At 41.5% G+C, this 15,032-nt stretch overlaps 1 protein-coding gene across 1 annotated transcript; it reads right to left on the reverse strand.

The window, feature by feature from the left end:
* Positions 1-7,484: 7,484 nt before the first annotated feature.
* Positions 7,485-10,868, reverse strand: LOC134881202 (E3 SUMO-protein ligase ZBED1-like). The gene is made up of 3 exons (XM_063908363.1): positions 10,621-10,868; positions 8,557-9,711; positions 7,485-8,376 (listed from the first exon to the last, which is right to left on the reverse strand). Exons 1-3 carry the CDS (start codon positions 10,848-10,850, stop codon positions 7,869-7,871), a joined length of 1,893 nt encoding a protein of 630 aa, XP_063764433.1. The 5' UTR covers positions 10,851-10,868; the 3' UTR covers positions 7,485-7,868.
* Positions 10,869-15,032: the final 4,164 nt, after the last annotated feature.

Here is a 15,032-nt window from a genome sequence, read left to right on the forward strand (position 1 = left end):
TTCCATAGTTCCCTGTTGTCCAATAAATCACTAGGGGTTGACTGTGTCCTTCAATAATCCCTGATTAGTAAAGTTCTCTACCTCAAAGGCTTCCTGAAAAACACTTCAGCAATGTCACTCAACTCACATACTCACACACTTATTTATGTTCAACTTTTCCAATCTCTCAAAGATTTATATCCTTTTCTTATTTCTAAGTGTATCCTGAACTCTTCCTGAATTTGAACTAAAAAGCTGTTTTCATTCATACCCTCAATTTCATAATCTTACACTTCTTTTGCAGGAAGGTCTGTCTTCCATGTGCTCCCCAATAGCCATAGTAATTCAGATTTGTTCCGTGCAAAGAGTTTTTTCTGCAGAGAAATTGTATTTCGGTTCGACAATGTTTCACCTTTGCAGGCTCTGGCACAAGAATTACATCTGTATGGCATCTACTGTTTTTTGTTGTTATTTCCTACCTGTTGGCTTTCTCAAAATCTATGCAGAGAAAAATACAATTTCCTGTGTTTAATGTATTTACTTTTTATATTGACTTCTGTATTTTTTTGTTGCAATTTGCTCCTTAAGTATCAAACTTTTCTTGATAAGGCATTTGAGTTCATTATTTCTAATTATCTCATTGACTTAAGGGATTGAAACTGTTTTCTCTAAGAGTGGCAGCTCCCCTGTGAGTTTTCTTAGTATCTTAACACAGACAGTAACATTTCAAATAATGTAATCTCATTAAAACCCAGATGCAGCGGCTGCTGGCTTCCACCCAGCTGAGTCTGACGGTGCTCCAGGCTGACAAACATGAAGGATCCTAGATTACAACAGCTGAACGCACTGAGGCAAAAAACTTTGAGACGAACAGACAAGGCTGGGATAATCACATCTGTGGCTACCTCTATTTATTCAGCTTTCCGTCTTTGATAGCAGAACTGCAGCTTTGTTTTGACCAGAAGGAGTGGAAAAGCTTCTCTATCAAACACAACAGTTGCTCTCTAAACACAACCAATTAGGATGACGGATGACTTGCGCCTCGGCAAGTATCCCACGAGAGACATGAACATACAACACGAATAACAACACAAACAAAGAAAACAAAGAACAACATCAGAGAGCAAAGTGGAATATCTTTCATCCTGGGAATTTCGCTGCTTTGATTCCCTCCCCTTGGTCGATTGTTCTTTATCACGCCTGACACTCAGTTCTATTTGAGGAGATTTGCAGCGCAGGTTTTGATGCATAATGGATGGGGGCTGACTCGGAGCAGTGCCTTGTGGGAAGATGGAAGAGAGCTGGGGAGGGCGTGCCGCTGTTGCTGATTGCTTCTTATTGAGCCTGGGCGCCCTTGGGATCATGTTTATGAAGCGCTCAGCATGCAGAAGCACTGTACTGTGTTATGACTCATTCTATGACCTACATGAGTTACAGGCAGTGTATCAATGCTTAGCATGTCCACAAAAGAGCCCCTTCCTCTGATTTACACTTCAGTAATGCACCATTATCGTAACTTTACCACGTGCTCGGACAGGGAAGTGTTCTTGAAGAAATGAACTTGTAAACAATGTTGTGATGGTCTCCATGAAAGCAAACAGGATCCTGTGTGTTCTGCAAATCTGTTAAGAAAACTCATTACTGAGAACTACTGAGCGTTACTAGGGAGAAATCTGTTTAATGAGCACAATTTACCCTGAGGACAGAATGAACAACTGAGGAATTTCAAATTGTTTTTTACTTCTATATTTGTAGATTAATATTCCAAGAGTCCGCAGTTGCTTAGAGGTTGTTCTCGTTTATTAACTCCCAGGCATTTTATCAACATTTACTTATGAACTAATAATGTATGATGTTGTGTTCAACCAGGAATTATGTTTGTATGACACACAGATTTGGTTTAAATTACCAGCGTTACTTGGCTTTCCCTCCAGCTCTTTCCTTTCTCATTTCTTTATCTTTATCCTGTCCACTTCCATTTTCCCACACAGTGGTATCTTTGTCAGTGCTGCCACAGCCTACGCAAATGCCTTTGAGCCCTGGCTCTCCTGAGAAAGGGAGTTATGTTTAGTGATGAAAAGAATTGATTTCCAATTTCCTCCACAATGACTGCATCATTTCCAGCGACTCAGGCAATTTGGCCTACATTACTGAGGCTGCCGGGGGCTGTAGATCAGTGTGACAGCTGTCTTCACCTAAGGGCCCTGCTCATTGAGATCAGAGGGAGAGAAATTTACTTTTTCGTTTCACTGATGCGGCCTCCATCAGAAATGGGTCCTGTCCTTTTAGAGAGTTCAGGATTTGAACCCTTATTGTGGACAGAAACAAATCTGCTTTTGTGTTTGTATTGGAGTAAATACAGCTCTGTAAAAATTAGGAGACTACTGCAAAATTATACTTTTCTCAGATTTTAATTATAGGTATGGGGTTGAGAAAAGATTTGTAAAAAATGTTAATCCTCTAAACTACTGACATGTTTTCTTCTGAATTCCAAATAAATGAAGGAGCTTTATAATGTTTTATTTGGCCTTTAACACATTTCTTGCTGAGACTCGGATGGTTTAATTTTACATTTGACATTTACTTGTTTATCTCGACAACGTCTGCCAGCAGTAGTCACTTAAGGCTTATCGAGGCAGAAGGAGCTGGAAAACTAGCCTGTCAAGGTCTACTGAAGGAATAACAGACAAGTACAAGCATTCAGTGCGGAACTGCTCCAAACAGTGTTTAGGAAAACCCTGCCGGGACAAATGAATAGATTTGGTAGTATATAAATCAGGCAGTCTCAAGTCTCAGCCATGTCCAAGAGAGACAAACATTCACAACAATGTAAACAGCAAAACAAACAACAAATACGCAATAAAAATGAATAAAAACAGTTATAGAAATCATAAAAACAGCAGATAGTAACATTTTAAAGAGATCTCAGTGGAATGCAGGGCTCAAGTTTGAGGGCAGTTTGCAGTCCATTCAAAAGCTGGAAAGTACCTGATACCATTATATCAACATTAGTGCATGACGGCCATTTTTTATTGACTGTAAGGAGGTCCATTCGATGTTACAACTGACCTCATTCTCCTTTCCAGAGCAGACAAGTTGAAACTGTTTTAGTCCATCCAAACTCTTAATAAAGGGAATTAAAGTACATACAATGAAATGGTGGGACCATCTTTTATGTATGTTGCTGCTATCTCCAATAGATTGTCTGAAAAGTTAAACCAAAAGCAAATCATCTTAAACTTGAATTCTCTCTTGTATATTCAGCAGCGGGCAACTTCACTGCATGCAAAACAAAGTCTGGACCCTACTTCTTACTTGATATGTTACCTCAGTAAACATTGAGTTTATTCTCTCAAATGCAATTGTTTTTGTAAAGATTGTCCTGTTTAGACTAAAATAGACGATAACGCTGCATTGTCTTGTCACTTCTGATTGCAAAAATCTCAGACAGCAACAGCTAAAAACCAATATGGTTAAAATGCCAAACCCAAAGCTTTAAAATCTTTGTCCATAAATAGTGTAACTCCGTCCACTTTTGGTATAGAGTCTGTATCACAAGCTTTGCTCACTTACCTTTTCTTTGTGAGCCCATTTGTCTTCGATAAGAGTTGAAACCCAGAGATTCTTATGCTCAATCAAACTTATCCATCTCACAAAGTTTAGATTATGTAAAGACCAGTCAGGGTTTTAAGCCCATTAATGTGAGGATGGCTATTGACTTGGTGTTGGTGAAAAGCCAAACGTGTTCCAAAAGCAATGCTCTCTTCACTGATATGTCGAGGTTAAATATTAAAAGGCTGAAATACTGAACCAGGAGGATGTTTGTAGGTCATGCTGTGTTTGTTATGGGTCCTTGAACAGAGTTGTGTTGTTTTTGTGAGAGGTTTGATTGGTAGAGTGTTGATTCGGTTTGTTTCTGAGAGTGCTTCATGGGGAGTAGTGATGGGCAGGTCCTGTGGCTGGAGATGTGTGTGTATATTTTTGGGGACTGTGGTGATGGAAGGGTTGTAGCGATCAACCAGCCTTCAACAATCAGCCTCCAGCTGTCAGCTCTCCACCAGCCTCCTTCACTCTTGCTGGCAATTCTGCAAATATCAAACTGTTAGGACAAGAGGTTCTGTCAAAACTCAGAAAACATTCACTGCATGGTTTTATTTTTTTGTAAAGGGAACACCTGAAAAATCCATCCTTGGCAATAGCCACCCAAAGGATACAGTTTCATGTAGCACACTATTGCAAGTTAAATCTCATACACAACATGAGTAACAGACAAGTCACGCCACAATGAGTATCACAAAGACCAGGGTGACCGCCCATTAGAAAGCCATCATTCAATATATTCCACACGTTACATGTTAAATTGGGTCTATAAGTTGACAGGGGCTCCTATTAGACATGGTGTGGGGATGGAGCTTTATCATAGTGCTGGAGCAGAGGGATAAGTGGGAGGCTATCAGCTATAATGTATTGCTCACAGCCATTGTTATCAAAGAGCACTTTGTCCGTTTGACGAATGGTGTGGTGAGGAGTGTTCAGCACTAAAATCCTCTTGAGTTAGATGTCAGTTTAGGCTTCGGTTCTGTATATGCCTGTTAGCGTTGATTGTTCTGAATTTCAGGACATAAAGAGTGCTTTAGTGTATCATAGGTGCTGCTACTGGATAAAGAAATTCAATTTTTGGTATCAAGACTTATGACCCAGCCTTAAAATCCAGAGAACATTATGAATATTGTTAGCCTAGAGTGTTAAAATTTAGATTTGCCTTTTTTTATAAATTGTAAATCCTCTGCATTTTTATAGCTTATTATATTTTAGCCATCCTGCTCATCGGGAGCAGCTAGGTTTCAGGTTCTTGCTCAAGGAAACTTCCCCATCCTCTCTGGAGAGAGCCAGGGACCGAATCAGAAACCTTTCAATTACAAGACTAAAACTCAGCATGAGCCATGATGCTGTAGTGAAAGCATAGCAGTTAATATTTTGATTTGAATAAATCTTTATCTCTACATGTATGGCAGCCATTCCAGTGTCTGTTGTATTTCAACACAGAGAAAAATTGTTGTAGTTTACAGAATACAATAAAAAAATCATTTAACTCAAAGACATACCTATAAATAATAAAACGAGGGAAAATGATAATGCTGCAGTGGTCTCTTAATTCTTTCCGGGGCTGTACGCATGCATTCACCACTGTTGTGAAGTATTAGCTGCAATCGTTTTGCTATTATCATTATTTTATGCATGAAAAGGAACTTACTCTGCCAGTTGTCTTGTTTTCCTAAAGGCATAACTGCAGCAGATTATTGCCTTTGGTTTTTGTACATTTAAAGACTTCACATGTAGTAATACCCCCCCCCAATGGACCACAAAGAGAATGTGATATAATTAAACCAATCCCTAGATGGCTGTAACCGTTTATCGGAAAATTCCTTACCTCTTATTCAACTGGCAACGAGTTTACAAGTCATTTTAGTGACAATTATAGAGAGCTTTAAATGGTCTAAAGACATTTTTGTTTTGATGAAGGTGCTCTTGTCTTTAAACGATTGATAGGCATCAAGAGACTGAAGTGCTCAGAAAAGTAAGCATAGTTTGATTTAACGAAAGAGACAGTCAATTAAAAGAATGGCCTATTGCAATATTCTTTTTCCTGTTCCCAAAGACACTGGACTCTCCATTAAGTCCCCGCTCATCCTTGCAATGTCCCAAATCTCTTGTACTGTTGACTAATGAGGTGGCTCATCCAGAACATGCGGCCAATCAATGTGGAAACCAGAGTCTGGTTGAATGAAGCGCTATCAACGTATCTGGGTATTTTCTGGTGGCCAAGCCTATGATTAAACTAAAGGAGGCGAGGGGGGAAAAAATCAATAGTTGAATTAATTTCCCAGATCACAGGAAAGTATTAACGTTGTTAAACATATTCCACTTAAGGCAGCAGATGAGCGCTTTTCAGCCACATAAAACGAGTCATCGTTTATCTTTTAGAAGTGTGTCTCCACGCCATTAAACGCCGCCAGACCGTCATTAAGCTACGTCTCATTTCTTGTCAAATGGTCATGTTGATGGCACTGATTCATAGACGCAGACGTCTCAAAGTCTCTCAGCTGAGAGGAAAGCACCAAAGGGTCTCATCAATTTAAAGTTATCTTCGCATTGGCCTTAACTTCCCCTGCCCCCCCTCACACACTCAAAGGCAACCGCCCACAAACGCATAAACTATAGTAGAGAGCATTAGCATATACAGAAATCCTTCAGGGAATGCTTTATCCAGCTGAGGTCATATAATTAGAGTTAGGGAATTATTTTATATTCTACTTAATGTGGTCATAAACATTAACATTGGTAATCACTGTTGATTGAGGGATGCATTGCAAGGGAACCCCCCCCGGAGGATCATCATCATCATCATCATCATCATCATCATCATCATCATCATCATCATCATCATCTCCCTACTTTCTGGTTAAGTGAAACCTGTCCCTGGCCACAGGGTGGTGATGTTTGCTTGTGAATAATAATCTCAGACATGATTACATTCTGCTCAGGTGCACCATTCACTTTTATGGAAAGGTTTTTCATGGCTAGAAGGGCCCAGAACACAAGTTTGCAGTTAGGCCCCTAAACATCCTGCAGAACATAACTTTTGAGGCTTCATTAGCTCAACCTTTTTTCAGCAATCCCTGCTCTTCCACTGTCATCCTATTACAATCTAGGTATGCTTAGTTAGCTCATCGATATTATCGTCATCTTTGGACATCATTTCACCTAGCTGGTTAGCAGACTGTAGCTTTTAAGGTTTCTATGTGAGCTCTAGCAGAAAACTGATTGAAAATGTGTGTATTTACGTTGTATCACTGGATTAAGTTAAAAAGACGAGATAAACAGGAAATGGAACACTAACAAATTAATTATCATAGGAGAGAAGCCCGGAAAGATAAATTCAAACGCTCAACTGGAAAGCATCACGTGACCCCAGGCTGCCAGTCTTGTGGGCAATCCTTCCGTTTATTTACAATTACCCCTCTGTTGCATCAACATGATTAGGTTATGATTTATTAATGTTGTAAAATGTTACCCACAGGAAGCAATGCAGGCATAAAGGACTTTACAACATTTAAATTAGGATCTACTATCTGTCTGTTGATCATTAACAGTCTTTACTTCCCTAACCTTCTCTCCTGTCTCGCATCCGCTCTGTCTCTGCTGTGCTTCGGCTGAAAGGTGCTGTCTGGCGGTCCGGAACAAAAGAGAACTCGATTTCACAATCCTAACATGTTTTATAGAACCACCCCTTTCCGACCATACAATAAACAACTTCAAAATAAGACGCGCTCCGCTCTCGTGCTCTCATTGGTTGGTAGCGGGGGGGGGGGCTGGATCCTGTTGGCCGCTTGTCACATGGGGTTCTCCGGACTCTTCTATAGGCTGACGTCGTCGGGAGTGGGTCCTCTTATGACGTCACCGTCGCCATCTTGTTAGCGAAGTCCTGGTGCTCTCAACTAGGGCTGTCCCTAACGATTATTTTTCTCCCGATTAATCTATCAACTATTTTTTTCGAATAGTCACGATTATTTTTTAAAGTAATGTTTTTTGGGTTGGCGGGTATTACAAACAGGCTTGACACGCTTTTATGAACAGTAAAAAATATTTATTTATTCATTCTCAAACTTAAAAGTTTTGCAGTTTAATCTTCAAGAAATGGAGGCATGCCCAAATAAAAATAAAAGGCAAATCAAATAATTGACAAGAATAAATAACTCTATACACAAATTTCAATTATGTTAGTTAGTAAGAACACTGACTCACATGAGTGCAAACTGAATACAAAGTTTGTATTACAAACAGAACTTGAGTTTTTTTTTCCCCAACAGGGTATGTAACTGCTCTTTCTAAGCATTAAAATGAAGAAATGTGAGCATGTCTACGTGGTCAGGTGTCAGGCTTGCTCTTTTTTTACTAACAATGTTCCCAGCAGCTGAGAAGAGACGCTCAGATGGCGTTGATGTTGCGGGTACAGCCAGGTATGATCTGGCCAGCTGAGCCAGGTTGGGGAACTTTCCTTCATTATCCCTCCACCACTGCAGTGGGCTGAGGCTCCTGACCTTCTTATGTTCACCAAAGTACATTTGTACTTCCTTCCTCAACATTTCCTCTTCATCTTCCTGGTCATCATCATTGTTGCTGTCGTCTGAGTCTGAGTCCATCAATGAGACTAGCAGAGACTTCTTACCTTGGATGGGCAGCTTTCCTCCTGGTTGGTCACTGTCTGAGTCACCCGGCTCCATACCTGCTTGAAGCCGTTCCTTCTTCCTTCTTCTTGCGTCAAGTGCAAGAGCCTGAAGTTCGGCTTGCACTTTTTGTATCTCATCGGGTGATAAGAAACCAAGCCTGCGGTACCTTTATTAGATACAAAAAGAAATAAAGATACAACATTAAAAATGTGTTAAAACATCCAGTTTCCATGATATAATATACACTAAATACAAAAAAGGAAATGGAAAAACAAGCAGTAGGTAGTAATAGCAACAGATAAACAATGTTATACATGCCAGACAATAACAATTAAACCACACAAACCTGGGGTCAAGGGCAGTAGCACAGACACACACATTTGGACCATCCTCACTGAATGTGGTCTCTCTGGTCCACCTGGTAGCTATCTGCTCATCTGCCTCTGTCTGAAACGCGTTTATTGGAACACACTCAAAGGATCTGTTCTGAGTAGATTTCTGGAGACCCTTCACCAGTCGAGGCAGTGTAGAGACTGTCACATAACTCTCTGCACTTAGGAAGGTAGTGGCTTCCTCAAAGGGCTTCAGAACTTGCTGAAGTTCTTCCAGTAGGGCCCACTGGCTCGTCTTCAAATCGAGGTAGTGCTTTCCCCTTTTGGTGAGGTCTGGGTCTGACAAGACCGCAGCCACCGGCCACCGCTGCTCCAGAAGGCGACTCACCATATAATAGGAGCTGTTCCAACGGGTGGATACATCCTGGGTTAACTTGTTCTCTACAACACCCATAGACTTCTGTTTGGTCTTCAACTTGGTGCTGGCCAGCTCACTCTTCTTAAAGTGTTCCACAAGTGATCTTGCAGCCCCAAGTGTCCTATTTATTTGTGGATCTTTCTTTAAGGCATGACCTATCACCAACTGCAAGGTGTGGCCAGCGCATCTGTGTGAGGCAACTCCATACCGATCATGCAGGATCCTCAAAGCAGCAACAATATTGGCAGCATTGTCGTGCACAATGGCCAGGATGTCCTCCTTGAATGAGATGCCCATCTTCTCTACTGATTCCTCTAACCACTTAGCAATGTTTTCAGCCTCATGGCGCTCCTCCAGTGGCATGGTGGTCAGGACGTATGAGGTCAACTCAAATTTTTCATTCAGAAAATGGCAAGTTATACCCAAGTACGCCTCGGTGGCGACACTTGTCCAGCAATCAGTGGTGAGTGTTATTTTTGAGTTTGCATTTTTTATTTCAGCTTTGACTTTGTCGAGAGTAGCCTTATACTTTTCCTCCATCAAATCTGTGAAGTGGCGTCTGGAAGGCAACAGGTAACCTGGGTGAAAGGTGTTTATCATCTCCCTGAATCCAACACCCTCCACAATTGCCATGGGCCTCATGTCCTTGATTATCATGTTGAGGATGCTTTGAGTGAGCACAGATGCTCTCTCTGGTGTGCATTCCTCTTCCACATCTTTTTTTTTGGATGGGAAAAACTGTAATATGCCACTAAAAAATAGACAAATAAAGCAGATTAGGACAATGATTTCGAAAAAAGGGGACATTTTATAAATTAGTCACAGACTATAATAAATGTATTTATTTGTTTCAATTAAAATCAAGTATTCACCTACATTTAGCCTACTGATATAGCCTAAACTTAGGCCTACATTATAAATTAGTCACAGACTATAATAAATATAATTTCTATTGTTTTCAGTTCAAATAAAGTATTATCCTACATTTACTGATATAGGCCCACAAAGAGGCCGTTGTGAAACGAAAGTGGAAAAAAAGGGCTATCATCGGTTATGGTAGCCTTGGGGTAGGGTAGCCAACTCTCTCCACGTCATTCTATTGACGCACCAAAACCCAGCTGGTCCTTCTGTTGCTAGACCCAAGGTCGTAATGTACGACACAATTATGAGTATTATTATATTATTAGAATAGTATTACTATTTATTTAGACCTGCAGTCTGCACAAACAGTGTTGAATAGCGCAAGGTGCACTGTGCACCGGGGAGGAGAACGGACATGAGACCTCTGAATCAGGCGCGCATTCCTCTCACTACACATCTCCCGCTGTTGGCAGGAATATGCGCTCTTCTTTTGCCTTAATTTACTTTTTTACTTTGTATACAAGCTCTTCTACAAACATCCCGACCACTGTCACCCTCAGGTGTTGAATATTCAGTCTATAACGGGCAAATTACGAATCATTGCTTTATCTCCGTGTCGTTGCTATGCACGCCGCCAGCATAGCGACAGGCTATACAAAGCAGCATGAAATCAAAGAAAGGGAAACGTAATTACGTTTCCCTTTCTTTGATGAAATATTTACCCCGCGTCTCGATCTGAAAAACCTCATTCACTTCCTCAATACATCTCCTACAGAAACAAACACTTAGTTAGACTTACGACTGTCCAGCTTGTTTTCTGTCATCCTCCAGCAGCACACCAGGATGTCGCCGCTTCATGTGCTCATGCATAGTTGTGGTGCTGCTATGGTACGCCAACTCCTTCTTGCAAATGCGGCACACGACGAAGTCTTCGTGTGCCTTCTCTTTAAAATATCTCCACACTTTAGATGTCTTTGTCCGTTTATTGGGCTGATCATCATCTTCGGGCACCCTCGGGCGTGCAGCCATTGTTACCGCTTCTGTTCCAGCACATCTACCGCTCGCGCAAATCACTTTTTTTTTTTTTTTTTGCAAATCACGTAAACGACGGTATGTTGCACACGCCGACTTATTTACGTCTTCGACGTAATCGATTACGTCGAATAGTCGGGACAGCCCTACTCTCAACTACAATATTCTATTATGCAATAGCCTCGTTGCACGGTAACCGTAAATTCTACTTCCGCTGTTACTGTATGCGCTTCTAAACTTCCGGTGTGATATCGGTGAACGTCAAACATGGCGAGTTTCTACACTAGATGCCTGCAGGATCTCCCAAACATTTCCATCTCAGATGTCCACCGACTTGTTCGGATGGGCAGTTCTACACCGAAGAGCAAACGTGATAAGGGATACAAAATGTACCTATCCAGTTATATCGACAATTATGAAGGTAAGTTGTAACTATGGCACAATATTATTGTAGCTACATAGCTAACATTAGCGCTTACATAGTGATATTACTGTGGTAATAGCTTTACTTACTTTTATAATTTAACGTGGTCTTTGCTCGACTTTTCAATGTTAGAAAGATATAAGATTATTGTTTTGTATAAAATAACATGTATGCCGCGGGCGCCTCTCCCAAACACTCGGTCTAGGTGCCGATAGCTCAAACCCGTTCCAAGAAAACAGAACAGGGACTGATCCCTTTTGGAGTTTTCTTAGTCCCCCGGCTGTCACGACAAAATCTGTGCTTTTAAAGTGCCTACTGCAGACCTTTGAATGTTTCGTCGGACTGAAATTATCCCTTCGGATTCTCCTCAGCCACTCGGCCCGTACCGCCGGGTCAACGGGAAATTAATGAAAGGAAAGTAGCTTATTGTACCTCGAAGAATTCGTACACTGAGGTACACAACAGTGCAGTGCCGATGTCCCCACCCTTTGAAAGGTCAGTCGTCTTTCTTTTATTGTGAACACACTCATTGTACACTTCTAAATAGTAAAAGCCGGTTACCGGTATCCAGCTGTCAAACGCTATCATAACACGGAAGTGTTCGACCGGAAGTTTAGACGCGCATACAAGTAACAGCGGAAGTAGAATTTACGGTTACCGTGCAACGAGGCTATTCTTCTGAGGTTTATCCAGGGGTGAAAGTAGTTTTCATTTCTTACAGGTGCTACAATGTCCGGTGTGTCACTCACTGTATTATTTTTTAATACAGGGGTAAGACGGGGGGGGGGGGGGGGTATTCTTAACTACTTCACATTCTTGTGGGCCTACCTAAGTGTTCTATGTGAAAAAATGACATTACAAAATATTTCAGTTTGTAAATATTTTACTGTGAGTACTTTATTTTCAGTACATTTGGAACTGGACTGAAAAATGCAAAATGATGGAAAAAACTAAAAAAAATATTTTTAAAAATCAAGTAGGCCTAATTGTCTTCTTCAGGGTGCTGGTGAGCCATGCCACATGAACAATTCAAAATGGTGGATTCCCTCCATCCAAACATATTAAAAACACATTCCAGATTAGTAACTTGACTGAAAAATACAAAATTGTAGAAACAAAAAAAAATATATAAAAAATCCAAGTAGGCCTAGTTGTCATCTTCAGGTTGCTGGTGAGCCATGCCACATAACATGCAAAATGGTGGATTCCCTCCATCCAAACAAAATATTTAAAACAAATTCCAAACAGGGCTGAAGTAGTTGTCCTCTTCAGGGTGCTGGCGAGCCATGCCAGATGTGGAATGTGCTGCTCTTCTCCCTTTGGCAAGCCAGGTCTTCACATATGGCAAAGGATTCCACTGGTTGGTTGGGGGGCCAACTGTACTGATGAAGAGAAGGTTTGCAGCATTTTGGTCGTCAGTTTGCTCCTGTACTCAGTAATGATATTGTTCATCGCGCTGAACCCCCTCACTTGCTGAGAGGGTGTCTACTGCTATGCACAACTTTTTCATGTTGCTTGGAATGCTTCTCCCCCCACTTGCCTTATATTCAACAAATCCAAGGTGTGTTGTTTTCTCATTTACATGTAGAGTATGACACAAAGCCCTCACCTCATCCTCTCCATGTCTGGGATTGGCATGATCCCATTTCTTTGGGTCAAGGGCTGCCATTTGGTTCATCAGTGTGGTGTAACTTTCTTTTCTTTGAGCTGCAACACTGGCCTGTGCTCTGTTGGCTGTGGTTGTGAAGAGCCTCTCATTCAAACTGTCTGCCACTGCTTGGATGAACTTTGATGCATCAATGATGGGGGACCTGCCGACTTTTAAATCTTCTTCCTTGAATTTCATGTCTTTCTCGGCCTGACTTGCCTCAACTGCATGCTGTCCTGGGTATGTGATAAGGCTTCCTATCCTCTTGGTGTATGTTAGCATGATGTCATGAGCTTTTGGCAGAGTGATCCCCCTGTTCTGAAGTATCTCAGAGAGATTCTTCAGTTCCATCAGGACATCAGCCATCAGAGCAAGATTTTTCACAAAGTTGATGGAGCACAACTTAGAGAGCAAGCCTTGAAATTTGGCCCTCTCTCTGCCATCTTTTGTGCGGTCTTCTGATGCTTCACGGAAGTGCTGTGCCAGTGCTCCATAGGAATACCAGACTGCATTAACAGCTCGCCATGAGGAGGCCACCCATCGGACATTGAAGACTCTTCCGATTCTTCTCAATGTGATATGGAGATTGTGGGCGCACTCACTCAGCTCCCGCATGCTTTTTGGGGACTGGCTGTATAATGTGTACAGGGCATCAAGGAACGCCTGGAAGTCCTTTGTCCCTCCAGTGGCTTCCAATGCCTGAGCCACCGCCAGCTCCAGCCTATGATTCAGGCAGTGCCATAGAACTATATTTGGGAAGTCATCTTGGAGCAGCTTCCCAACGCCTGACTTCACTCCCAGCATCACATTGGCCCCATCACTGCAAAATCCAATAAGCATCTCCTGCAGGAGCTCCATTGTGAAGCCATTGTTGAGGAGACAGTGCATTATCTTGCCTTTGATGTGAGCAGCAGACAAATTGTCCAGCTCAATCAAATCTAAGGGAAAAGCAATGGGCTCCATCTCGCCGTCAATGCTGGCCTTTAAAAACACAATCAGTGTCGATTTGTGCCCCACACTGGTTGACTCATCAGCCAACACAGTAATTTTACTTTTATTTTCAATTATCCTCCTCACAATTTGATGTTTCATTTGAGTTGATACATGGTCAATTATGTCAACACAGACTGTCTTGCTGTGCAGAATGTGACCTAAATTGAGTGAATTTGCTTCTTGAAGATCAATTAATTTCTCAAAATCTGTAAAAGGCTTGTCATGTTTGGCAACAAAATAAGCGGTCCTGAACACTTTGGCAGTGGCCTCAAACGCAGACTCCTGGCTGGTGGCATTCATGTTTAAAAGGATCTCTTTCTGTGCAGTTTTAAGAATCTTAACAGCTTCATTGTGCATAGCCGTGGGAAGATGATTTGGGTTGGGGGTGCTGAAGACTGAGAGGTGTTCCGATAGGCTAAATAAAAGACAGGCATACGTGTGCGCAATATTTAAACACCACACGATGTATTTCATTGTAAACCAGATAGGCTACTGTGATGTGAACACTAAAACAAAAGGCTACTTATTTCAATAAAAAAATGTTTACAGCTTTAAAGACGGTATTGTAAATGAGCGACTTCCGAAAAAAACATTAAACCAAACAAGCATCAACAGAAACCTGCAGTGTTCTCAGGGGCAGGGAAGAATGCACAATATGTCTATTAGTATCTGTTGAGCTGTGGTGCACTACTGTTGCACAGATAACGTTGCATTCGGAGGAAAAGCATACACGGAGAGTGAATTATCTTTAGCCGTACTTGGCGTATTTATTCGGTGTGCTCTGACACATCAGTCTCACGGTCAGAGCTACTACGGCATCAACTACTACTGAACAAGCATTTAGTTCAACCTTTTATAGGCTGTACCTTAGAATCGCACACAACTGAGAACAGTTATTATATCTCAACAATCTCAACTGACATGAAAAACAAAAAAGTCAGCGTCGAACTATTTACAGTACACTGCTCGGCGGCAGCTGAGCTGATCAAATCAAGCGCTTACCGTTGGGCCTTTCACAGTACTACTCCAAACACGGACTGACGCTCAGGCGTCATGGAAATAAAATCTCTCATGAGCGCATTCATGTCCAACATGTCCTTTGGAATTATCATAA

The sequence above is a fragment of the Eleginops maclovinus genome, chromosome 19, assembly GCF_036324505.1.
Source record: "Eleginops maclovinus isolate JMC-PN-2008 ecotype Puerto Natales chromosome 19, JC_Emac_rtc_rv5, whole genome shotgun sequence".
Classification (NCBI taxonomy): Eukaryota; Metazoa; Chordata; class Actinopteri; order Perciformes; family Eleginopidae; genus Eleginops; species Eleginops maclovinus.